Below are 23,403 nucleotides of genomic sequence, written 5' to 3' on the forward strand. Positions count from 1 at the left end.
CTGTGCAGCAGCAATTGAATGAAGCAACACTGACATCTATTGGTCAGAGTGAAAAGTGTCCCTGGAGTTGTTGGTGTAAATCTTTAAAGGTTGTTTTAGCTGACACTATTTTTTGTCATTTTTTTCGTGTGAATATGGTCGAGAAGAGAAGATAGGAGAGTAAAAGATTTGTCTGATTTCAATGTGTACTGATTTTATGGTACTTGACTGTTTTGACTTTGTGGAGGATAGGCTAAGAAGTTATAGACTGAGTAGAAAATAAAAGTGAGCATGTGTACCCAACATGAACTACAATTTGTGTAAGGAAATAAAGATGTATTGTGAATTTTCTAAGCTGTATAACACAAAGAAAATGTAACTTACACGAAATCTTGATTATTGTTTGAGTTATTTTGGTCTTTCTGGAATTATTTTCAGCTCGTGTAGACCTATTTGCTTTTTTTGTCTTCCTCAATAAATTCTAATAATAATGCCAGAAATGTAGTGGTGCCTAAATAAGTAGGTACACTCTTAATTTTTCCTCCTACATTTTCTTGAAGTGACTCGTCCAGCAAAGGACTCAGTGACTTGTGAGACGACTCCTCCTCACAGCACTCCTTCTCTCCTTATCCCCCTCTTCATGCCTAGAGGATTATTTTATTATTATTAATATTATTATTATTCATTTGTTTTTGTTTTTTTGTTTTTGTTTTTTGAGAACCAGAGACAGTGAGCAGTTGTAGACGGTCGCAGGTTGATTTATTTCTATGAAATGTCAACGTCTTGCTGATTTCTCCAGCAGGGGGCGCTCGATCCCACCGTGCCTCTCTGCTCGACTGCGAAAAAGCCCAGGGTGGAACTTCGCGCATGCGCACTGCGTGTGTTGTGAGTCTTACTTTGGTAAGAAATCGCAGCAAATGTCTCAGTAAAACAAATGTATATAAAATGCAGCGAAACTAAATAGAATATGAATAGTTTGTAAACGGTCCTAGAAAAAAATGATTATATTAATTTTAAAGAAAAACTAAAGTTACAGTTTTACGAATTACAGGTAATATACGTAATGTTGTATCACGTGGGGCCAGGTGGAGTTCTACATCACTGTGACTGTTCACGTTTTTGTCTAATGTAATGTTGAAGTGTGCGCAGGTGAGTCTCTCGGATGGAGGATGTGTGCGAGCAGGACGATGGAGGTGAGGGGGTCCAGGAGGAGCGAGCCATGCTGTGGTCCATCCAGGAGGCGTTTGAGAGGCAGACCCTCCAGATAGGAGCCTCAGCCTGCGGGGCCACGGCGGTGCTGGACGTGTTGAAGGCTCTCGGTGTGGATGTGACACCTGAGCAGGTGGACTGCTGCGTCCAGACTCGACTGAGAAGGAACGAGTCCCCGCTGCCAGACTACCTGCTGTCCCGGAGTGAAGCTGGTAAATGTCCTGAAATACACAACCTGTGGATAATCAATCTATAGCTGGTGCAAGATACTCAGATTATTATGAAACAGGCGTGTGTGTTAGTAATACTTACAGGAAGGTGTGCAAATAATTTGTCTGCACTTCGTAATCAGATTTTGATTAAAGGAAATAGACCTGAAATAGATTATCCTCAAAGTGGAGAATTGTTACTACACTCTGTCTCTTACTTGCAAAAGGTTACAGCAGAAAAGAGGTACAGAAATCCTCCCTTTATTCAACCTTTCAGGCCTTTTATAATGATTATGAATAATTCAGAATCAGAATAGGTTTGTGCATTTAGGCATACAAGGAATTTGACTTGTAGATCGGTGCGAAACATCGAAAGAAAGAAATGGAGCAAAAAACACAATTCAATAAACAGCATTTCTCCTGTTGAAAAGAAACTACCAGAAGCAATGTTAAAATATACAATTGAATATAAAGAACACAAAATGTGCAGTGGAACAGCTGGACAGCTGTGAAGGTCTGTCTGAAAGGTTTAATTAAAGTTACAGTGAGCATGCATTTCCCTCTCTTTTCTAAAGTCAGATCTGTTGTGTTGTGCATTGAACTACATGTTGATTAGAATGATACTATCCTTTCGACATGGCCTTCATACCAATTCCCTTCCAGCTTTCGTGGAGAAACATGTTATCAGTAAAGACGGCGTGTTGGATTTTAAAGTGAGTTGTTTAGAGTGAAACTTTCTTTTCTTTAATGAAGAACGCACACTTCAAGTTCCTGCAAGTTTCATCGTGAGTCACAGTTGTGTCTCGCTCTTAGTGTTACTATAAAAGTTCTCATCCTGCTTTAAAGCCTTTACACAATGGCATTTGAAACATTTGAAAGACTTGGCATGAGATCCAGTCTGGCTTCTCTTAAGTGTTCTTTGACATTTCAGTTAATGGAATATAACTACATAAAGGGTGACTTTGTATGGGTGCATTTCTCCGCACGCGGAGATAGACGCACAGATGCTGGCAGAGACTATAAGTTCCCCGCTGATTGAGGCTTTGTTACGTCTTGAACCCATAAGTGCAGTTTCCTGCCAGAGTGACAGCTGGCTGCACCGCCAACCAGGCAAATTGAAAAGCCCCCTTTTGAATTAGACAAAAGGTTTATGTCTCTCAGAGGAGCCACTGTAATTGACTTCTCAGCTGTGTTACACATTTTTGTACAATGACATCTCATGCATTTAAGTCAAGCACACAGGAGGGTGTGAGTGTTGAAGGAACAAAACGTGTGCTGATTTATTTTAGACAATAAGAGCAGAGTTGGAAGCCATCGTTTTCGAGGTGCAATAAAGATTCTTTGACTTTCTACAAGGTGCAACTCACGCTCAGCTCATCCGAGGAGCAGCGGAGGCCAGTCGGGGGAAAGTCACGGGTCGTTTTTTCCACCTTCACCCTCGCCGCCTAGTCAGCCTCGTCCCCTGGCTCGCTCGTTGGATCCGAAAAGGTGCCGTTCCCATAGCAACGATGAACATGCAGCGGGCCGTACCCGAGGGCGAGGAGGTGCCCGATGCCTGGCACCATCAGCTCATATTTGGCGCTGCACCGAATGCTGTTTTCATGACCAATCCTTTTGATGTAGGTGAGTGACAGCTGAGAGAGAAGGAAAGACATGTCTCTTGATGCTGTTGTTACATATGTCATGTCATCTTTTTTTTTTCACCAGTGAGCGAAGGAGAGCTGCACCAGAGACTCTGCAGTGAATCTGTGCTGCTGATTCGCCGAGAGGACGTCCTGCAGCGAATCACACCTGATAGCTGTCTGTCCAGTTTATCTGACCCGCAGTGGACAACTTTGGATGTAGAGGGTGGTGCTTTTATTCCTGCTATAATTCATGCACATTTTACATGTAGCACAAAAACATTTGAAATTATTTTTCTCCATGTTTTCTACCCGGTTAGGTCAAGTGAAGCGGATGAGTCTAGAAGAGGAACAGGAAGAAGATGGAGCCAAGTTAACGCACATCACCATCCCTGCAGCGTACAGTTCAGGCGTCACTTTTTTTGCTCTACAACAATCCGAGTTAGCACAAGAACTCCTGAATGCTCCCGCGCTCCCTTTGTTGTGACTGGACTGAGACTCGTTGGACTCAGGATTTGAAGCTCAGGGAATAAATGTGAAATAACAAATGAAAGACATTACTTGTTTTTGCATGTTTTACGAACAGCTGATGCTTGAAAAAGTGAGTTTGAAATAATAAAAGGAGCTAATTTAAGACTTCCTTCTTTGAGTGTTAATCAATCAATACATTTCTGCCATCACGAGCCAAATGTCCACTTCCTCTGCTTGTCGCCACTTCCATCCATCGTTCCCTATTTTACCCATTTACACACTGCAGGTTAACTTTACGATTGGCTCTGAAAATGTCTTGATTTCTTTTGAAAGCAACAAATTGCAGAGCTCCAGTCTGGATTTCAAAGCTGTTATGTGGTGTTAGTCCAAAGCTTGTATCAGTGGTCTGAAGTCCTTTGATTGCACCAAAGGCAGCATTCGGCACTTAAAGTGGATGAGAAGCTGCAGGGGGTGTTTGAAGTGGTATATTTTCTGAACAACCCACTGAATTTTTCCACACTCCAAGTCGATTCAATAAGTTTTGTTAGACTTAGTTTTATTCTGTTGTAGCGTATGGCGTAGGATATACAGGATGTGATAAATGTTTGTGGTCTGTATAATACAATAATCTTCATGAAATTAAAGCGTTACATGGAGACCATGAACAGGAAAAAGCAGTAAAGATAATGCAGGGCTGGATTGCTTATATGGGTGGTTGAATGTTGATGTACTTTTTGCAAATGTTACTGGTGAAGTGTAAACTGGTACATTTACTGAAGTGTCCATGAGATAAAGGTAGGTACTTCTAAAAGTGAACATTGTTCTTGTTATACTTGTGTGACTAAGTAATAATGTCAATGCTAGACTTTTCTGTAGTCTTGGATTATTCTGACTGTCTAAATAAAGATGATGCTAAAGTGTGTTTGAATAATAAGTCCTCTGTGAGGACAGCTAAGTACTACCTCATGATACAGATTTAAGAAGATAAAGACGTAGTTGACTACAATTCCCATGATTCTCTCGGCAGTTCCACCCCGCGGAAGTTAAAACCTCCAAAAAGTTGCAGAAAACCAGCCCGGGCTGAAAAAAGGGTAAGAAGTGGACATGCACATTTAGCAAACAGTAGAATTAAAACAGATGTTAGTGTAGTAAATGTCGTGCAGCACATTTGGAGAACTTTGCGCAGGTTGTGTTGGAGTTTCTCGCTTTGTAAGAGCATCACGGTGATAGATTGGATACACGTGGTGTGTAATGTGTGTCAGTGTGTGTGTGAGGAGATAACATGGTTTGCATCCCTCCGGTCACTCAGCAGTGTGAGAGCAGAGGAGACACTTCACACTGCTGTCCTGAACTGACTGGGCCCCGGCTAATTCCTGCTTCATACACCCTCTGTCAGACGCACACAGACTCCCAGGTGAGTGTGAAGTGAATGTACCTGTGTGTGCTTCTGCTGCTAAAAACTGCTTCAGTCACATCAGAGTTTTCATGTAAACGCAGAATGAATGCCTTTGAAGCTTGGACTCTAAAAAAAAAACAAAGTTAACTGGAATAATGTGACTATATAAACGTGCACTGATACTGGATGCATTCGTTCATGATAGAAACAAAGACAAATCCATCCACAGGAGCTTTTCCCTTCAGTTTGCATCCTTCCGCATGTTCAGTATTATCAGTATGCTTGACGTTTTCTTTTCTTCTTTTTTTCTGCTCCAGTAAAGTTTAGTTGAAGTTATTTGTTCATCCTCTGATTTAATTGAAGTCTTGTAAACAAAGCAGTGGAGGACCTTGTAAGAAAAGAAATGCATAAACAGTTATTGCCTGATTTAGGGGGGGAAAAAAGATTCAATAACTGAATTGAAGAATCAATAAATTTTGAAGTCCTGTGTTTGAATTTGTCCCCTGACATGTGATAGGAGTGATTCCAATCAAAGCCAGTGATTTGTGTAATTGTGGGACATGTGCAGCCAATGTACGACACAGAGCCCTTTGTACCGGCTCTGTGAAGCTCTCAGTGTGTCTGTGTGTCTGTACATGCAGCAGTTGCACAATATTGAAAGTTGAGGTTCCTGCAGATTTGAGTTGGTTTGGACTTTGATAGTTGAGTTCAGTTTGATTTAATGGGCGGCGAAGCTTAAATAAGATGTGGAAGTTGAAGAAAATGAATTGGCAATTTTTCTTCATTCTTGTGTTTGAAGGTTTGAAAATGCCTCCCATGTTATACTTAATAAGAACTGTTTCCTTTTGAGTGTTATATCTGTTAACCTGTTAATCATGTAAGCATTGATGTTATAGGTGGGAGAGGGTCTTTACATGTCTCTCTCATAGCATACAGCAGGAAAAGCCTTTTTACATGCTCACTCGTAGAGCTGCAAAAGTTCTCTCTGTGAAGAGAAGTTCTCCAAATATCCAGATAATTAAAAAAGTGTGTTGGGGGACTTTTCTTGAACTTTGACATTAATTGTTACTAATAAAACAAGTTGTATCCAGCGTGACATGAACGTTTGTTGTTGTGGCTTTATGAATGAAAGAAATGCTAATCCAGTGGAACACGCGTTGTTTCTTGAAAATGCCGTCAAATGTTTGCATTCAGTCGATGCACGAGACGGACAGAATGATCCGGAAGGGGCCGAGGGAGCAGTCGACTCTATATCAGCCTGATAATTGCTTTGTTGTTTTATGCAAATGAGTCCCTGTGTGCAGTCGCTGGTGATTTGGCCTCGTCTGGTGACCACGCCATTTAATTGTTGACTTGTGTCTCTGTTCTGCTTGATTGAATCGGAGTCAGCGTGGCTTAACAAGATAATATAAGACCCCAGGCCTGAGGAAAGGTCAACGCTACCTCACAGCTTAGAAGTCCTTTCCTTATAGGTCAGCGTCTGCATATAATTACACGCTGTCTTCACGAAGGTTTAAAGAGAAGCCTGCTCTGTCCTTTGGCTTGGAGCTGTGAATTGTTTTACATGAAGTAATCTGATGTTTTTCAGGTGAGATGGCAGAGAAGGTGCTGGTGGTTGGAGGCGGTGGACGAGAGCACGCGCTGGCCTGGAAGCTGGCCCAGTCTGAGCAGATCCAGCAGGTCCTGGTCGCCCCGGGTAACGCAGGGACGGCCAACTGTGGGAAGATCAGCAACTCTGGTAAAACGCTCTTCTCAGTTGGATGGTTTCCACGAAAACATTTCAAAAGTGTTGAGACGGCTTGAAAGTCGACAAAGTTCCTTACATGTTTATTTTTGCAAAGTGCAGTTATTGGTATTTTAAAAAAGTTGGATGAAGAGACTTTTCTTTGAAGCTGCTGGTAATAGTGTTTTTCACATTCACAGCACGTTTTTTTGTCAAAGATTCAATTCATTCATTTGGACAGCATTAAAAAGTTTGAGGTCATGCTGGTTGCTGGATTTTCTCACCTCCACTGTAGTCTGTATCCTGTGCTGTGAGGTGAGATGTATTGCTGACATGTGTAAGTGAATGATGAGTTTGCCGAACATGTGAGTTTATGCTGTGGTTGAATGACATCATCGGCTTAAACAGCGGGAAGCTGAAGTGTGCGCCGGTCCTGACCCCGACTCCTTTCTGTTCATGCAGAGGTGTCTGTTAGTAACCACGCCATCTTGGCCCAGTTCTGCAAGGATCACCACGTGGGGCTGGTCGTGGTCGGCCCTGAGGTGCCACTTGCAGCAGGTCAGTGGGATGCATCCTATTATACACATGATTGTTTATTTGCGTGTGAATGGTTTTAGTGAAGTTTCTGGGCTCTGTGCTCTCGCAGGTATCGTAGACGACCTGACGGCGGCGGGAGTGCAATGTTTCGGGCCGTCTGCCAAAGCAGCTCAGCTGGAGGCCAGCAAGAGCTTTTCCAAGGCCTTCATGGAGCGTCACGGCATCCCAACGGCCCGCTACGGCTCCTTCACCGACGCCGAGGAGGCCGTCAAATACATCCGCACGTCAGTACAGCACACGCAGCACAAGTTCAGCCGAGCGCTGTAAAGATAATTTGCCTGCAAAAAAAAAATGATGCCGTCGAAAGTTTGAAGACAAAGAGTGAAGCCTGAGTAGTCTGTGAAAGTCATTTCTCCTGGTCATGCAAAGTGTCTGGAGCTGAACAGCTGCCACACTGACAGCCTCCATCCATACAGATCCCAGACAAACAACGCTGTTCACTGCAGAAGTGAAACGGCCCACACAAGACAAACACTTGATGCTCCGTATCAGGCGCTCACCATCTGCTCCAGATGTTTGTGGTTTTTTTTTTTTTTTCTGTAAATGGTTGTTGAGTTAGTTTTATGGTTTCCCGCTCTCAGGGCCGACTTCCCAGCGCTGGTTGTGAAGGCCAGCGGGCTGGCAGCGGGGAAAGGAGTGATCGTGGCGAAAGACCAGGACGAGGCCTGTCAGGCCGTGATGGACATCATGAAGGTATGAGACCGTTAGTTTTGGTATTTAAAGCAGCAACAAGGACGATAAGAAAAATGACTTCTGAACGATTCAGACCCATTAGCTGTTAGTCGGCGTGTTTGTCTTTCCAAACCTTTCCGTCCCGTTTGTTTGGCTTTGGTTGTTTTCAGGCCAGCAATGAGTGTAGCTGAATGTTGATGTGTTGCGTGAAGGTGTCTGTCCTGTTTCACTGTGTTCAGGACGGAGCCTTTGGATCTGCAGGGGACACGGTGGTGGTTGAAGAGCTGTTGGAGGGAGAGGAAGTGTCCGTGAGTCGTGAGACCTTCAACAGTATCGAAGCGACGTGACCTTTAGGTTGAAGGAAACCTAACTGTTCCTCCCTCTCCCTCCCCCGTCTAGTGTCTGTGCTTCAGCGACGGCTCCTCGGTGTCTCCAATGCCTCCAGCTCAGGATCACAAGCGGCTGCAGGACGGCGACCTGGGGCCGAATACTGGCGGCATGGGGGCCTACTGCCCCACCCCTCAGGTACGGAGATCTTCTTCCCATGTGGTTTCTTTGGGACAGAAGTGCATTCCCCGTTAATGAGCCCCATGCTGATCCTGACTGCAGGTGAGCCAGGAGCTGCTGCAGCAGATCAGAGACACGGTGCTTCAGAAGACTGTGGACGGGATGAAGGAGGAGGGAGCTCCTTATGTGGGCAAGTACAGATGTATCCAGTGCATCTGCGATGTGCTGTGTAACCATCAACATACTGTAAATGCTGCCAACGCCTCGGATGAAATATTGTATATAACAAGAAATCTAAGGTAGATTGTATAAAGACATTTCTAATGTGTGTGAACAGAATCATGCACAAATTGGATACTTGTTTCCATGTAGGAATAAAAATAAAACTCATCCTCCACAGGTATTAGTTTATTTAAAGGGGACGATACAATTTCATAAAACACATGATTACACATGGTTAAAAAAAAAAAAGGCAGAATTAGCCAGAAGGCTAGTTTTCATCTGTAGTCCCCTGGACATGATGGGAAGAGGCAATAAAAATTACAGTTTAAAAGGAAGAAGAAGAAAAAGACAGAAGAGAGAGGGGGGGGGGGGAGCACACAATACATGTACACTATAATACAACATCACGACAGGTCACTTTAATGTAGCAAGCTACACACACACACACACACACACACAGATATTTAGGTGTTTTAATGAGTATAATTATACATAAAAAGAATGAAGTGAACTCTGGTTGTCTTTGGATGCTGATGCAGAAAGAAGTAGTGACAAAAACAGCAATTATTGCAGGAAAGATGGAAGTGTTGATGGACGTAACGTTTTAATAATGTGTGCTAAAATCTGCCACGTACACGTTTATAATTCACGCACACTGCCATCGGTTTGTAGAGATGAGCGTGTAAAGCCTCTCCTTCAGCTCTGAGTTGTTCTCTTCTTATGTTGCAGGTGTACTGTATGCAGGCCTGATGTTGACCAAGCAGGGAATAAAGGTCCTGGAGTTCAACTGTCGCTTCGGAGACCCCGAGTGTCAGGTAAGCCCCGCCCCCTTCCTCCATGGCCTGTGACTGGATGCCCCGTTAAAACAATCACGGCGTGTGTGCTGTCTCTCAGGTGCTGCTGCCGCTCCTGAAGAGCGACCTGTATGAAGTCATCCTGAACACCATGAATGGGAAGCTGGCCTCCAGCGCCCCCGTGTGGCACCAAGACAGCTCTGCAGTCACTGTGGTGATGGCCAGCGAAGGATACCCCGGCTCCTATAAGAAAGGAGTACAGATCAAAGGTACACAGTAGAAATGAGACATGTGAGTTTAGATCATTTATGAATTTATTTTTATTGACTTTGTGGAAAACATTTTGATGTTGTCAGACAGTGTGGTGGAGTTGATCTTGGGACACACTGAAGAAGTATATTCACGCCTGCTGTGTTTGTGTTTGATCCTCAGGTTTGTCTCAGGTCCAGGAGTTGGGCGTGCAGGTGTTCCACGCTGGCACAGCCTTAAAGGACGAAGGCGTGGCGTCCAGCGGTGGGCGGGTCCTGACTGTCACTGCTGTTAAATCGTCTCTGGAGGCGGCCCTGCACGCAGCCAATCAGGGCGTGGCAGCCATTGGCTTCCCTGGTGCCGTTTACCGACGAGACATCGGCCACCGAGCCATCGCTCACCTGAACCGACAAAGGTGTGTGTGAGAGTAACACGCTCTGAAAACAAATGAAACTTTCACCTTCAGTTTTTTTCACTGAACATTTCTTTGTTTGTATTTCATGTTTTAAGTTCATAAATAAAAACACTCAACTTTGGATGTACCTGTGTGGTAGTTTTTATTCAAATAACCAAGCATCTGTGCACGGAGTCTGTTTCCCTGAATGTTTGCACAAGTTGAAGTGTCTTCAGTAAAGACAGAGGCCTGATGATATCAGTCTGTGTCTCTGACAGAGGGCTCACCTATAAGGACAGCGGGGTGGACATCGCTGCCGGCAACAAGCTGGTGGACATGATCAAGCCTCTGGCAAAGGCCACGTCTCGAGCTGGTAATTTTACCCTCATGATAAAAAAAAAAAAACAAGTAAAGATGGATGAAGAGCTAAATGTGTAGTTTGACTAAAGAACCAGGATGTTCTTTTATTTGAGTGCTGAGTTATCAGAGAGACATCGTCCTCTCTGTCATTCAGAAACAAATGGCTGTATTTTGAATAATTGCCTTCACATGTTATCTGAATCCATGCATTGGACAGTAATGGCTGTTTTTCCTCAACCAGGGTGTAACGCAGAGCTCGGAGGCTTCGCCGGGCTCTTCGACCTTAAGGCAGCTGGTTTTGTCGACCCGATCCTCGTGTCAGGGACGGACGGAGTCGGAACCAAGCTGAAGGTGCTTCATTTATTGAACATGGCGGTTTTTCTTGTTCTTGAATAGTTTGTGTCTGACGCGTGATAAAGAGACGGATTGAAGTGAGTTAAATCATCTCAGCGGTGGAGTTGGAGCGCTGTAAGTCGTTTGATTTGTCGTCAGATCGCACAGGCGTGTGGCCGGCACGGAGGCCTAGGTCAGGACCTGGTGGCCATGTGTGTGAATGACGTGCTGGCTCAAGGCGCCGAGCCGCTCTTCTTCCTCGACTACTTCTCCTGCGGCCGACTCGATGTGGACGTGGCAGCCTCGGTGGTCGGCGGCATCGCGAAGGCGTGCGAGATGGCCGGCTGTGCTCTGCTGGGTGAGAGAGAGAGAGAGAGAGAGAGAGAGAGAGAGAGAGGGGGGGGGGAGATGCTCAGAAGGACTTGACCTTGTTCATGTGTTCTCTCACACCTCCTGTGTGTTTTTTGTCTGCAGGAGGCGAGACGGCAGAGATGCCGGGTGTGTATGCTGCAGGAGAGTACGACCTGGCCGGGTTCTGCGTTGGAGCGGTGGAGCGCGGAGCTCTGCTGCCCCGGCTGGGGGACATCACAGAGGGGGACACGGTGATCGGCGTGGCGTCCTCCGGAGTCCACAGCAACGGCTTCAGTCTGGTCCGTAAGGTGCTGGAGAGAGCCGGCCTCAGCTACAGCTCAGCCGCTCCTTTTGGGAAGGCAGGACAGACTGTGGGTGAGTGAATGTGTTTGAGGTCTACAAATATTAAAACTGCTAAAGTTGATGTGGTACTTCTTAAAGAGGTGTGCCTGCTGTGTTTGAAGTCGTTCTGAGGTCCATGAAGTTGTGCTTCACTGCAGCTTCTTGAATGTGAGCTTTCTCTGTAATCTGAAAGTGGAACTCCAGAAAAAGGTTTCCAGGGATTTCTTTCCTCACATTTCACAAATGAAGTGATGAATCATTTTGGAATAACTGTAAGGCTCGATGACTTCAGTGTTGAAGTTGACGTCTGCTCCCAGGTGAGGTTTTGCTGACTCCGACAAAGATCTACAGTCGTCTGCTGTTGCCGATCCTGCGCAGCGGGGCTGTGAAAGCGTACGCCCACATCACAGGGGGAGGACTGCTGGAGAACATCCCTCGGGTGCTGCCGCCGGAGCTGGCTGTGGATTTAGGTGAGGTGAAAGGGTGCTGTGTTTAGAAGGCAGATTTAATGTTGATGTCTCTTCTTGATACTGCATTTGCATAGTTGGTAGTAGCAGGAAACCTGTGTACATTTGTTTTCACATTCAGCTTGGTTTCCTTCATCATTGAGTAACTTTATGGGTGTGGTTGAAGTCATCAGCTCTTTCTTTATACTCTGTGTTTGCGTGCGACTCAGATGCGTCTCGATGGAGCTTCCCTGCCGTGTTTCCGTGGCTGCACAAGGAGGGGGGTCTGAGCGAGGAGGAAATGGCTCGCACCTTCAACTGCGGCCTGGGAGCGGTGCTGGTGGTGTCCCCTGTGGACGCACAGAGGGTCCTTCATCAGGTTCAAGCACAGGAAGAGGCCTGGATCGTGGGTTCACTGGCACACAAGCAGCCCGGTGAGACGCTGAAAAAACTAAACAGACATCTGATATGGATGATTATCTGAGGAAGCGTTATATAACACACTGTTCACGGCAATGACATCGTTTGTTTGTGCAGGGGCCGAACCTGTGGTGGTCCGCAACCTGAAGCACAGCCTGCTGTCTGCAGGACCAGCGTGTATCGGAGAGGTGGTTGTTGAGCAGAATAGCGGTTGTCACGGCGACATCGGCGAGCCACAAAAGAGGACCAGAGTGGGAGTCCTTATCTCTGGCACCGGTGTGTTTTCAGTAGTTCTGATAAGGTTGAAATGGCTTCACAAATCAATAACACAACACTTGAAAGAGTACATTGTGAATGTGTGGAGAGAAGCTACGCATGATGACACTTACATGTGAAGAAGATCGTTTACTGAAATGTTGAACAAGTCCCTTTAAGAATGGATCATAATAGTTGTCGTCTGTGGTTTTTGTGTTTCTGTCCGTTCAGGCACCAACCTGCAGGCACTGATAGAGCAGGCCAAACGTCCGTCCAGCTCTGCAGAGATCGTGGTGGTCATCTCTAACCGACCTGGAGTTCAGGGCCTGAAGAGAGCGTCGCTGGCTGGCATACAGACTCGGGTAAAATAAAATGAATGAATATTAAAGATGTTCTTTAAAAAGTGTAAGATTTACAGAGACTCTGTGTGTGTGTGTGTGTGTGTGTGTGTGTGTGTTCTCACAAGGTCGTGGACCACAAACTGTACGGGAGCCGAGCAGAGTTTGACGGCACCATCGACGGTGTGCTGGAAGAGTTCAGCGTGCAGCTGGTGTGTCTCGCTGGATTCATGAGGATCCTCACAGGAAGTTTTGTGAAGAAATGGAACGGTTTGTACCTGAATTTATCTGCATTTTTAGCGTCGGTCACCACGAAGATGTTTGAAATAATTTGTTTGTCGTTGCTGCAGGAAAGTTGCTGAACATCCACCCGTCCCTGCTGCCTTCATTCAAGGGTGTGAATGCACAGAAACAGGCTCTGCAGGCTGGAGTGCGGGTCGCTGGCTGCACGGTGCACTTTGTAGCAGTAAGTGTGACAGAGCGGGGAAAAACACGGTTCTATTTTGGTTAATTGAAGGAGTCACACAGGTAATTTGTTATTTCTGTTTTCAGGAAGAGGTGGATGCTGGGGCCATCATCGTGCAGGAGGCGGTGCCCGTGCTGGGCGGAGACACAGAGGAGAGTCTGTCAGACAGAATCAGGGAAGCCGAGCACAGAGCGTTCCCCGCTGCCATGGAGCTGGTGGCCAGCGGAGGAGTCAGGCTGACAGAGGACGGACACATCATGTGGAAGTCCAGTTAAGACACAGAACAATGTAGATGTTATAATAAAACATGTTGTTTGTAGCATCTTAATTGTTGTTTAGAGAAGAAGAAAAAGTACATTCCATTCATAGCTTTTAAGAAAAGGTAGTTGCAGTGGAGTGAATGTCTAAATGTAGAAAGACCAAAAAAGGTGACGATATATGCTGTAATAATGAAGCATGAATGTTTGCATTGCTAGTATTTCTTCTTAAAACCTGTGTTAATATAAATGCATGCAGGTTTTTTGTGTAACATGTCTGTTTTTATGACTTCAGAGAAACATAATAAAGAAGTCCACAGAGCTACCATATGTCCTTTTTTTCATTTAGAAGCCCCCTACATGACTAAGATTAAACCTGTGCGACTATCAGCTCCTCCGATCAACCAGGGGAAACAGAAGTGTAGATACTCAGTAAGTCATCAGTCTTTTTGTATTTTACATGTGACCATTATTTAATCGTAGCTGTCAGCAAAGTCAAGTTTGAATTTGGCCTATTGTTTTTTTGCTATAACATTTAGACCAACTTAGTTAATTAAAATGAGAACTGGCGCCATCTGGTGGATGTTTGTAAAGCCTACAAGGAACTGCATTCAGAGAAGAGCATTTTATGGCCAATATATCATTTTACATACAAAGGGCGCCATCTGGTGGTTGCTGGTATTCACATAAATTAAGTTATATTTAATGGAGTCTTTGTTCATCGTTTTTTAAAAATTTAACTTTTAATCCTCAAATTTGTTTTAAGTTTCTTTTTGTGTCGTTGACATTTATAGTCAAGATTTTTTAGTGCTCGTCATTAAAACAATATTTATGAATGAATTTGATGAAAACGAAAGTCATGAAGAAAAACAAAGCTGCCCAAACAGACACTATGATGGAGCCATACAGAGATCTGTAGAGTTCTTTTATTTGCTTTACTGGGAACTAATGAATATCTATAAGTATTTATTGTGTTATGTCTGCATGTAAGATCGCACAAAAAAAATAAAATAAATGAAGAACCGGAAGAGCGTCAGAGTGACGTCAGCCAGGTTAATGTTAAGGCGTGCTAATACGTGTGCTAAGGCTAACAGTAAACAGTTTGTACTTAGGTTTTGAATAATGTGAGAAGAAGAAGATGAAGTGAACACGGTGTTGTTGTTGAGTCAAAGTGTTAAAAATACGAAAGTGACGGAAAGAAGAGGTGTGAGTGTTTGGAGGCGCTGTGTGTGATTGTGATGGGATACAGGTGTGAGCTGTGAGCAGGTATCTGCAGATGGACTCTGAGTGGACTGTGGAGGATTGTTGAGGTGAGTCCACCAGTTTGTTTGTTCCTCTGATTTATTCCGCTAAACATTTACGCGTAAACACGTTTCTGTAGTGTTGATCGAGTTGTGTGCAGAGTAAGAAGAGAAAACAAAGAAGAGAAGCGTGTCTCAGAAATATCCTGTTTTTGTTGTTGTAGATCTGCGGCCTGGTCGGACGACACGTCGAGAAGAAGGATCGTTGAAGTGACGATGGAGTCTCTGCTGAAGATTTAAGATAAGAACATTTGATTAACATGATAAAGACTGAAGAGTTTGATTTAGTTAATTAAAATGGTAAATTGCGCCATCTGTTTGTTACTAGTATGAATTTCCTTGTAGAATTTCCAAATGTCCACCAGAGGGCGCCCTTTGTATGTAAAATGATATTTAAGCCATAAAATGCATTTCTCTGAATGCAGCATGTCCTCGTAGACAACAAATAAAGTGATATATAAGCAGTTGAATGAACTCCTTTTTATTGTAAGTCTAAAAAGCAATTGTACTTTATGGAGTTTAAACTATTGTATCATAAACTATGTTATACAGTTTTACCTTAAACCTGTATTTAATTGTTTGTTTTTTTATTCAACTTTTAACATGTTTTAAAGTTTCTTTTGGTGTCTTTGACATTTTTAATCAATATACATTTTAGAGCTAGTTATTAATATATTTATTAATTTTATTGAAAAAAGAAACTGCTTAATAAAGCAAGAATTCAAATAAGTCCTTCCTGTTTAAACTTAAATGATGATTGAATAGTACATCTTAAAGTTTAGATTTAATGGAAATATTTAAACATTTTATTCCAGCTACAAGTTTTTGAATTAATGCTTCTTAACCTTCAGTATATACACTTAATCTTTAATGATAAATGATAATCAAATGATTGTATCAAACTCTAAATATATTAAAGTATAAATCGGTGACTCATAAAACTTAAATAGTCAGTTTTGAATTATCTTATGTCCTTTATTAAAACAGGTTTCTCTCTGTAGTCTTCTTGTTAATCCTCAGTATTTATCAAATATATTCTTTATTGTATTTGACGTCAGGAACTAAAATGTGTTTCTCTTCCTCTGCAGGAAGTCCAGCGACGTCGGTGTAGATCTGCGGCCTGATTGGACGACACGTTGAGAAGGATCGTTGAAGTGATGACGGAGTCTCTGCTGAAGCTTTAAGATAAGAACATTTTATCAACATGATGAAGACTGAAGAGTTTGTGCAGCTGTGGACTTGGGTTCAGTTTTAAAAGCAGCCGGGTGAGATGAACAAAGTGACCACTACAGGGCGCCTTTTAATCACGACTCATTCACAGCTGATCACCTGTATGTAAATGAATAGATATGCGTCAGATAAAAAGCATGCTTTATTTCATCAATGTAAACGAGCTTATCATTTATCAGCTGCACTCTTTATTCTGGTCAAAGCAAGTTTGTGCTCAATGATAAATTGATTTTAAAAATGATTTCTCTGCCAGTGATCTAATGTTTAGGTTGTGGATCAGAAGGAATAGATGCTAAATTTACAAGATCACATGAGTCCTCTCTTTTCTTCTAAAAGCATGAAGTAGAGAACATATATTAGTGTTTAATGGGAGGATGAGAAAGGACTAACATGGGTTCACTGAATCCTAAAGAAAAGAGTGAAATGAACAGTGTCTTTAAATGTGCAGCTGACGTCACATCCTGACCTCTGTTTGTCCTGTGTTTCAGGTGAGCTGCTGAACCTCTGTGGTAAGATGATTTGTCTCTGTTAGAAAGTGTTTAGTGTGTTGAATTAGAATAAAGTCATGTTTACATGAAATATCTAAATGTGCTCTCTGATTCTACTCATTCAATGATAGCCTGGAGGGCAACATGTATTTGAAATGTAAACAAAGGTATCAATGCAGAGGTTCACGATGTAGATCATTTACACCACACGTCATCACTCTTCATTGATCAGAAAAGTACAGAGTGAGTTATTAAGTTTATCTTCACATTGACTCTTTAATCAGATCAGGTTTTGTTTCTGCCCCCAGCTGTTTGGACTGTCACTCTAACCACACTGCTCTTCTTTCTTTTACAGATGTGTGCTGCTTTGGAAACAGTGGACCTAGACTACTTCCCCAAGTCTTCAACCTCTGTGTTCAAAGCAACTTAAACCCACTCATCCCCCTTAGATTAATAAGACGGGCAAGTTGTTCCACAGTGAAATGTCAGTGTGGATTAATGAGCTTTCTTTTCAATATATTCTGAGGCCCTTTACGCGTCAGTTAGTACCCTCAATGTTATTTGACATCAAAAGTTTTTAGATGTGTTTTATTGATGGATGTAAATGTTAGTTTGTGCTTTGAACACTTTGGAGAAGCAGCCGATGACCTCTGTTTCCAAAGCAACACAGACCTGTAAAAGAAAAGCAGTGTGAGTATGCTTCAGATTGAACATTTAATACTTAGAGACACAGTCAAGGCCCCACTCCTTCCTCATCAGGTTAGCCACAGATAACATTAGCTTAAACAAAGATGTTTGCAGACTTAAAGTCAAGAAACTAAGTGTTTTTTTGCTTAACATTTCCAGGATTTAAAAGTGACTGCATAAGAAGTCTCTCCTGTTAATGTAAGTATGGTGAAGTTATTTATCTAATTAAGTGAGTGTATGTTTAGTTAAAAGTTAGCAGTGTGACGCTAAAGCTAAACTGTCAGGGTTTTTTACTTTGAAAAATTCTACACAAGAGGTTGAAAGATTTTTAATCTGGACATGTCAGAAGTCCTCAGTTTCCAAAGCAGATCTGTAAAAGAAACAAGAGCAGCATAGTTAGACTAAATGTTTAAAACTTAGACACAATAAAGTAATCTGTCCGTGTAACAGTGAATGCTAAGCTAGCATCAGCCTAAACATTCAGAAAACACTCACGGTTCTGGGGTGAATCGGGCAGCATAACTGGCCGGGGCCGGCTTACGTGTGCTCGGCGAAGTGGCGCAGGACAAGTGGCCTTTCCCCTGCTTTTGCCCTGCCGCGTGCCGCTGCCGCGCCAAGACACGACTGACTCTTTGTACTCTGCCCCGCAGGTGCTCAGCTCGGACTCGGAGCAGGTGAAGTCCATCGTCCTGATTGCTCCTCGGCCAAGAAGCCAATCACAGAGGAAGAAGTCCCGATTGATGCACGCCCCCACATGCCATCCGACTTCACGCAGCTGACCGACATTGTCCTAATCGAGCCGACGCATGCGCGTTAGCCCTCGCGCTGTAGAGGCTCCGTGATTGGCTGCTTGGACGAGGAGCAATCAGGACGATGGACTTCACCTGCTCCGAGTCCGAGCTGAGCACCTGCGGGAGCAGAGTACAAAGAGTCAGTCGTGTCTTGGCGCGGCAGCGGCACGCGGCAGGGCAAAAGCAGGGGAAAGGCCACTTGTCCTGCGCCACTTCGCCGAGCACACGTAAGCCGGCCCCGGCCAGTTATGCTGCCCGATTCACCCCAGAACCGTGAGTGTTTTCTGAATGTTTAGGCTGATGCTAGCTTAGCATTTACTGTTACACGGACAGATTACTTTATTGTGTCTAAGTTTTAAACATTTAGTCTAACTATGCTGCTCTTGTTTCTTTTACAGATCTGCTTTGGAAACTGAGGACTTCTGACATGTCCAGATTAAAAATCTTTCAACCTCTTGTGTAGAATTTTTCAAAGTAAAAAACCCTGACAGTTTAGCTTTAGCGTCACACTGCTAACTTTTAACTAAACATACACTCACTTAATTAGATAAATAACTTCACCATACTTACATTAACAGGAGAGACTTCTCATGCAGAGTCAGCACAACAGTCACTTTTAAAACCTGAAGACACATTCACAGCAAGGAGTGGACTGTCTCAGCATGCTCAACCTAACCACACTATTCTTTGTTTTACACATCTGTGTGCTGCTTTGGAAACTGGACTACTTTCAACATGTTTTGATTAAAAATGTTTCAACCACTTGTAGAGTATCTTTCAAAGTGAAAAACACCTGTCAGTTTAGCTTCAGCATCACACTGCTAAAATTTAACAAAACATACACTCACTTAACTGGATGACAGAGCTGGCAGGAAATGTTAATTATAAAACATTCAGTCAAACTTTAGGGCTCATGTCTTTGTTTTAACACCTCAAAGGAAAATGACAGAATATGTAAACCTCTGTAAGAAAAATAAATGAACTATTGGTAGCAGACAAGTAGGACTGTTCTGTCAAACAACAGGACACTATTTAAGGAGTGCACAGTCAAGTTCACTGACCCAACATTAAAGGCAGGGTTGCAAAACTGGCATGATTGTTTTAAAGTAGAGAGGCTTGATTGGTTTATAGAAAAACTGACAGTGGTCAAAGTTTTTTCAGAGGATATGAAGACAATTCCAACCAAAAACTTAAAGTGGATCTGGAGGAAATTACCTGCCTTTAACAGCATATCAGACTTCTAAATGAGAGAATAGTTACTTTTAAGACCACTTTTGTTACCATACAGTTGATATATTCTCAGGGGCAACAGGGATGCCTCTTCCTCCTGCTGAGAAGGATTTCTGGAAAAAAGGAGGCAGACAGCTTGTGTAAAACATTCTGTACAGAATACAGTCGCCTCCTTTTAGATAACATTTTGTGTTGTCATGTGACCCAACAGATGAACTTAATAAAAGTGTGTTCACACAAAGAAATTTACATACTGTGTGTTTGTGTCTACGTTTAACATTATGTAAAAGTTGTTCTGCTAACAATAACAGAGCATGTGAGATCTCAACTTTCATAATTGATATGAATGCAGCTTATATGCGTCCAACACTTAACTGACTCTTTTGAAATCAATCATGGGAGCTGTAAACAGGGTCAGGGAGGAAGTAGTGAACTTACGAGTGTAGATGCCGGTGAACCCAGACTGGATCAGGCTCCTCACCGTCCTGTGTGACTCAGCGGAACATTTCATGTCCATCAGTGTGCTGGTTAAAAGGAAGAGGAACCCACAGAGCTGTGAAGAGACAAAGGGGGGGGGGGGGGTCATGCATAATTCAATGTTCATAAAACAACTGAAGTGACTCAGTGAAATCTAATAAATATAACACAATGGTACAGTCTCATACAAGCTGCACAAACAAACCTCTAGCAGCTAATGTTGACAGTTTATCTGTATGTGTGTTAGTGGAGAGGAGATGCTAAAACTGTCCGAAGAGCTCAACGTGAGACGACACGATGAACACGTTTTGCTGCACATTCATAATTAAAGATGTATTTGAAAGGAAAAGTGATGTTTACTGAAGAATAATTCATGATGATTGATATTCTGCATGTTGTATGTTGAGTCTTCTACAGCTGTGTAGGTGATTGGATAATGAAAAACATAAATGTATGAGATGGTTTAAACTAGCACAGACTACATTATATATTTGACTGTAACTGTTGTGTTAAGCACTTACCTGTTGACAAGAAGCCCCTCTGACGGGGGGCGTCGGCTCTCCAGGCATCCGGTGAGGAGGCGACCCCCATACTGAGACAAAGAAGACATCACAGATTAGATTAATACTTCTACAATAAAAGTCATTCATCACACTGCTCTGTCTCCTCATACATGGACAGGTATTGGAATTTATCCAGGCCTTATATACCTGTACATGTTCTCATACCAATTACTTTTTCTCACTTCTTTTCTTGTTCACATAGTCTCTGAATCAGCAGTTTAGTGGACGAGATGGAAGAATTAACTTCATACAAAAGATAAACATCAGCTAATACAATCTGTTCGTGTCTGATGAATATGAGCAGACAACATTCAGAGATCACTGTAACTTTGTAAATGTAGGGAACTTATCAATGTACCTATAAGAAAAACATGTAGGGTCATTATGTTTGTATTTCTGTAGCTGATGTGGTCTAAAGGATTGTCCACACAAAAAGGATAAACAATAAGGTCAGTCCATTGTTTAGTTAATTCATTAACGTGACACTTTACACAAAACATTTGCATCTAATTGTATGAAACATAAACCTGATTTGTACTTGGGGTTTTTTTTGTAATTGTTTAAGAGTCATGTATTCTTTCCGCTTGACAAATAAATCACAGCTGGTCACAAATTACCGGAAATTCACCGACACGCTTCAGTCTAGATTCAAGAGTCCACTTTCTCACTTCAAACTCAATACAAACTACAAAGAATAAATAACTCACCCCGCCGTGTCCTGGATAAGACATTTGGTGAGAAAAATCCAGTGAATTTTCCCAGGTTTCACACGCGTTCAACGCTGTTTACAGATTCTCTCTGCTCGACTGCTTTTACTTCCGCTTCGTCGCGAAACTTCTACGTCATATCCGGGACTGAACACCTGTCGAAAGTGCGTTCAGTGATTTCTGAAACAACCAATAGGTGACGGGCAGTTTAATGAATATTAAATCGCCGTGTGTTATGGATGTTAAACGGCACATGAAATATTCCTCTGGCTGCCTGGAGAAGTAGAAAAAGTCACATAAATCACAGGCTGAGCAGGAAGTGGAAACAATCATCTGTAATCACTTTTGCGTACTCACTGACACAAAAGTAGTGTTTGTCCTAATGTAAGCGTTTATTCATTCAACCTGAAAAAGCTGTGACAAGAGCTACACACGTTAACTCTTCAAGCAAATGCAGAAAAAATATATCTACATATTTATGGATATTCAATGGCATACATCGATTTTGAATAAAACACATTAAGTCCATTTACTTTGTTAATTAAGTACACACTGTTGTATTTGTGCATATTAATAGAGTCAAATGCAGGGATCTTTTCTATGATTGATAGTAGATTTGCACATTTCCCAGGTTTTAATAGACCTTGAAGCAGAGTAGGTGTTATGATTCTTCATTACCTAGCAACCGGGATGACCACGCCTCCTCAGCAAAGATGTCCCCAGACAGTGAAGTTCAACATCATCACCACAAAGACAAAAGAGGAAGAAAAAACAAGAGACTGAGTGGGACAGTCACGGTGCAGACGGGGGGCCGTTCTTCACTCTGACTTGTACATTTATTTTTATTCTCAGTCGTTGTTAAAAAGACAATTTCCAGTAAAACACATTCACCCAGGGTGGGACGCGTCCGCTAACTCTTCATTTCTTCCTCGAGAGCAGCACCAAGCGTCTCCACAAAACGATGCAAGTCCATGATAGTGTTGTATAGTGGCACAGGGGCCACTCGCAGCACGCTCGGCTCCCTCATGTCACACTGAAACACACCAAACACAATGTAATGCAGGATAATAATATTTATTTTTTGATCATTTCCTACAGCATTTACACAGGAAAAAACACAACTTAATCTAATATTTTATTTAGAGTCACATTGTAGCATCAAACACTTCCTGCATATACTCCCAGTAGATTAGCACTTGCTCAACCAAACTCACACCTGATCCGCTCCAAACAAAACATGACAACAATCTCAGTAAACTTTATTACTGCAATTATGCTTCATTTCAAAAAGCGACGCCCCTCCTCTCCAGCTCTGCAAACACCTTCCTGATGGGGACGAAGAAGCACAGCAACAACTGGCATCCTCTCTGCTCGGGGTCAGAGGGCGTGATGATGCGTACGCGGGGTCTTGGGTGTAGTAATGTGCGGATCAGAAACAACAGGAGGGACTTTGAACATGTCACACCTTATTCATTTAAGACCACATATAAGTCACAAATGTTGACACTTACGAATCAACATCTTTCACGACCAGTAGAACCAATCTGTCCTAATCTTTAAGCCTCACACACCGATAAGTCCCACTCTTTAAAGCTAATCAACATATTCTAATGACCTATTTATTTAATGGCCTGTACTTCTTTTCACAGGGAGTAACATCCTCCATCCACCAGTGCAATGACATTTTCTAGTTCTACAATCATTTAATCAATGAGTATTTTTTGCTGTGACAATCCAGGGAAAAAACGTATCATCAGCTGATTTGGATAGGGTGGAGACCTTTTTTACCCGGTACACTGATCGAGATTGAACACAAGAGAAGGTATGAGGTCGGATCGTGAAAAAACACAACTGTCCATGGGTAACAGTAAAAACTTTGAGTCTAGTTTCTGTCCCGCAGCAGGAAGGGAAACGTGTCTGGATACTGGACAGGGGTATCAGTCCAAACAGCTGGAGGCAGATATAAAACCTGATCTCATCCCCACTGATTAAGATAGATACTTTATTTATCCCGAGGGAAATTCAAGTTAATGTAAATTAAATTAAAGAGTCAATGTGAAGATAAACTGACTCATTCTGCGCTTTTCTGCATCGAGAAGGATCCCTAAACTCCTCGCAGACGTCACGCCATTATTAACACTTGTCTGATCAATGAAGCTTTCAATAAACATACTGCTCATAATGAAGAGTGAAGCCGCACACTTTTACCTCTGCTGAAGAACAAACTGATGACGTGTGGTGTAAATGATCTACATCCTGAACCTCTACATTGATACCTTTGTTTACATTTCAAATACATGTTGCCCTCCAGGCTATC

General features: G+C 42.8%; 2 protein-coding genes and 1 long non-coding RNA gene across 9 annotated transcripts in view; all 3 read left to right on the top strand.

Annotated features, from left to right (window-relative positions):
- The window catches only part of LOC306818483 (uncharacterized protein), a 57,870-nt gene extending 53,460 nt beyond the window's left edge, over positions 1-4,410 (top strand). For 3 of the 6 annotated variants that reach the window (XM_079336101.1, XM_079336098.1, XM_079336102.1), the window contains 4 exons: positions 1,120-1,400; positions 2,754-3,020; positions 3,105-3,245; positions 3,340-4,410. In XM_079336101.1, the coding sequence (XP_079192227.1) occupies positions 1,142-1,400; positions 2,754-3,020; positions 3,105-3,245; positions 3,340-3,506 (834 nt within the window). In that variant the 5' untranslated portion in view covers positions 1,120-1,141 and the 3' untranslated portion in view covers positions 3,507-4,410. Of the gene's footprint in view, positions 1-696; positions 1,031-1,119; positions 1,401-2,753; positions 3,021-3,104; positions 3,246-3,339 lie in introns of those variants that run through there. The other 3 variants (XM_079336100.1, XM_079336099.1, XR_013778253.1) reach the window with 3 other exon arrangements.
- Positions 4,411-4,472: 62 nt separating this feature from the next.
- On the top strand, positions 4,473-13,937 carry gart (phosphoribosylglycinamide formyltransferase). 2 transcript variants are annotated; one of them, XM_079336085.1, is made up of 23 exons: positions 4,473-4,581; positions 4,803-4,904; positions 6,475-6,624; positions 7,072-7,167; positions 7,256-7,430; positions 7,788-7,899; positions 8,118-8,186; positions 8,278-8,403; positions 8,488-8,575; positions 9,337-9,422; positions 9,502-9,670; positions 9,834-10,065; positions 10,323-10,417; positions 10,646-10,755; positions 10,897-11,095; positions 11,212-11,463; positions 11,748-11,900; positions 12,107-12,310; positions 12,414-12,572; positions 12,783-12,913; positions 13,018-13,159; positions 13,240-13,355; positions 13,442-13,937. In XM_079336085.1, the coding sequence occupies exons 3-23, from the start codon at positions 6,480-6,482 to the stop codon at positions 13,628-13,630; spliced, it is 3,048 nt and encodes a 1,015-aa protein (XP_079192211.1). In that variant the 5' UTR covers positions 4,473-4,581; positions 4,803-4,904; positions 6,475-6,479; the 3' UTR covers positions 13,631-13,937. The 2 variants fall into 2 exon arrangements, with proteins under 2 accessions (XP_079192211.1, XP_079192210.1); XM_079336084.1 differs by having other exon boundaries at positions 4,474-4,581; positions 4,800-4,904.
- Positions 13,938-15,777: 1,840 nt separating this feature from the next.
- Positions 15,778-23,403, top strand: part of LOC306818490 — a 71,592-nt gene continuing 63,966 nt past the window's right edge. Inside the window, exon 1 of the long non-coding RNA XR_013778258.1 lies at positions 15,778-16,018. This is a non-coding gene — a long non-coding RNA (uncharacterized lncRNA). The remainder of the gene's footprint in view (positions 16,019-23,403) is intronic.

This window comes from Symphodus melops, assembly GCF_947650265.1.
Source record: "Symphodus melops genome assembly, chromosome: 23".
In the NCBI taxonomy this organism is placed as follows: Eukaryota; Metazoa; Chordata; class Actinopteri; order Labriformes; family Labridae; genus Symphodus; species Symphodus melops.

Excerpts from the sequence above, each read along its gene's own strand:
- gart (XM_079336085.1), top strand. The coding sequence starts at position 6,480 with ATGGCAGAGAAGGTGCTGGTGGTTGGAGGCGGTGGACGAGAGCACGCG. Across the intron at positions 7,431-7,787 it reads GCCGTCAAATACATCCGCAC|GGCCGACTTCCCAGCGCTGG; the intron begins GTCAGTACAGCA and ends TCCCGCTCTCAG. Across the intron at positions 9,423-9,501 it reads TCGGAGACCCCGAGTGTCAG|GTGCTGCTGCCGCTCCTGAA; the intron begins GTAAGCCCCGCC and ends GCTGTCTCTCAG.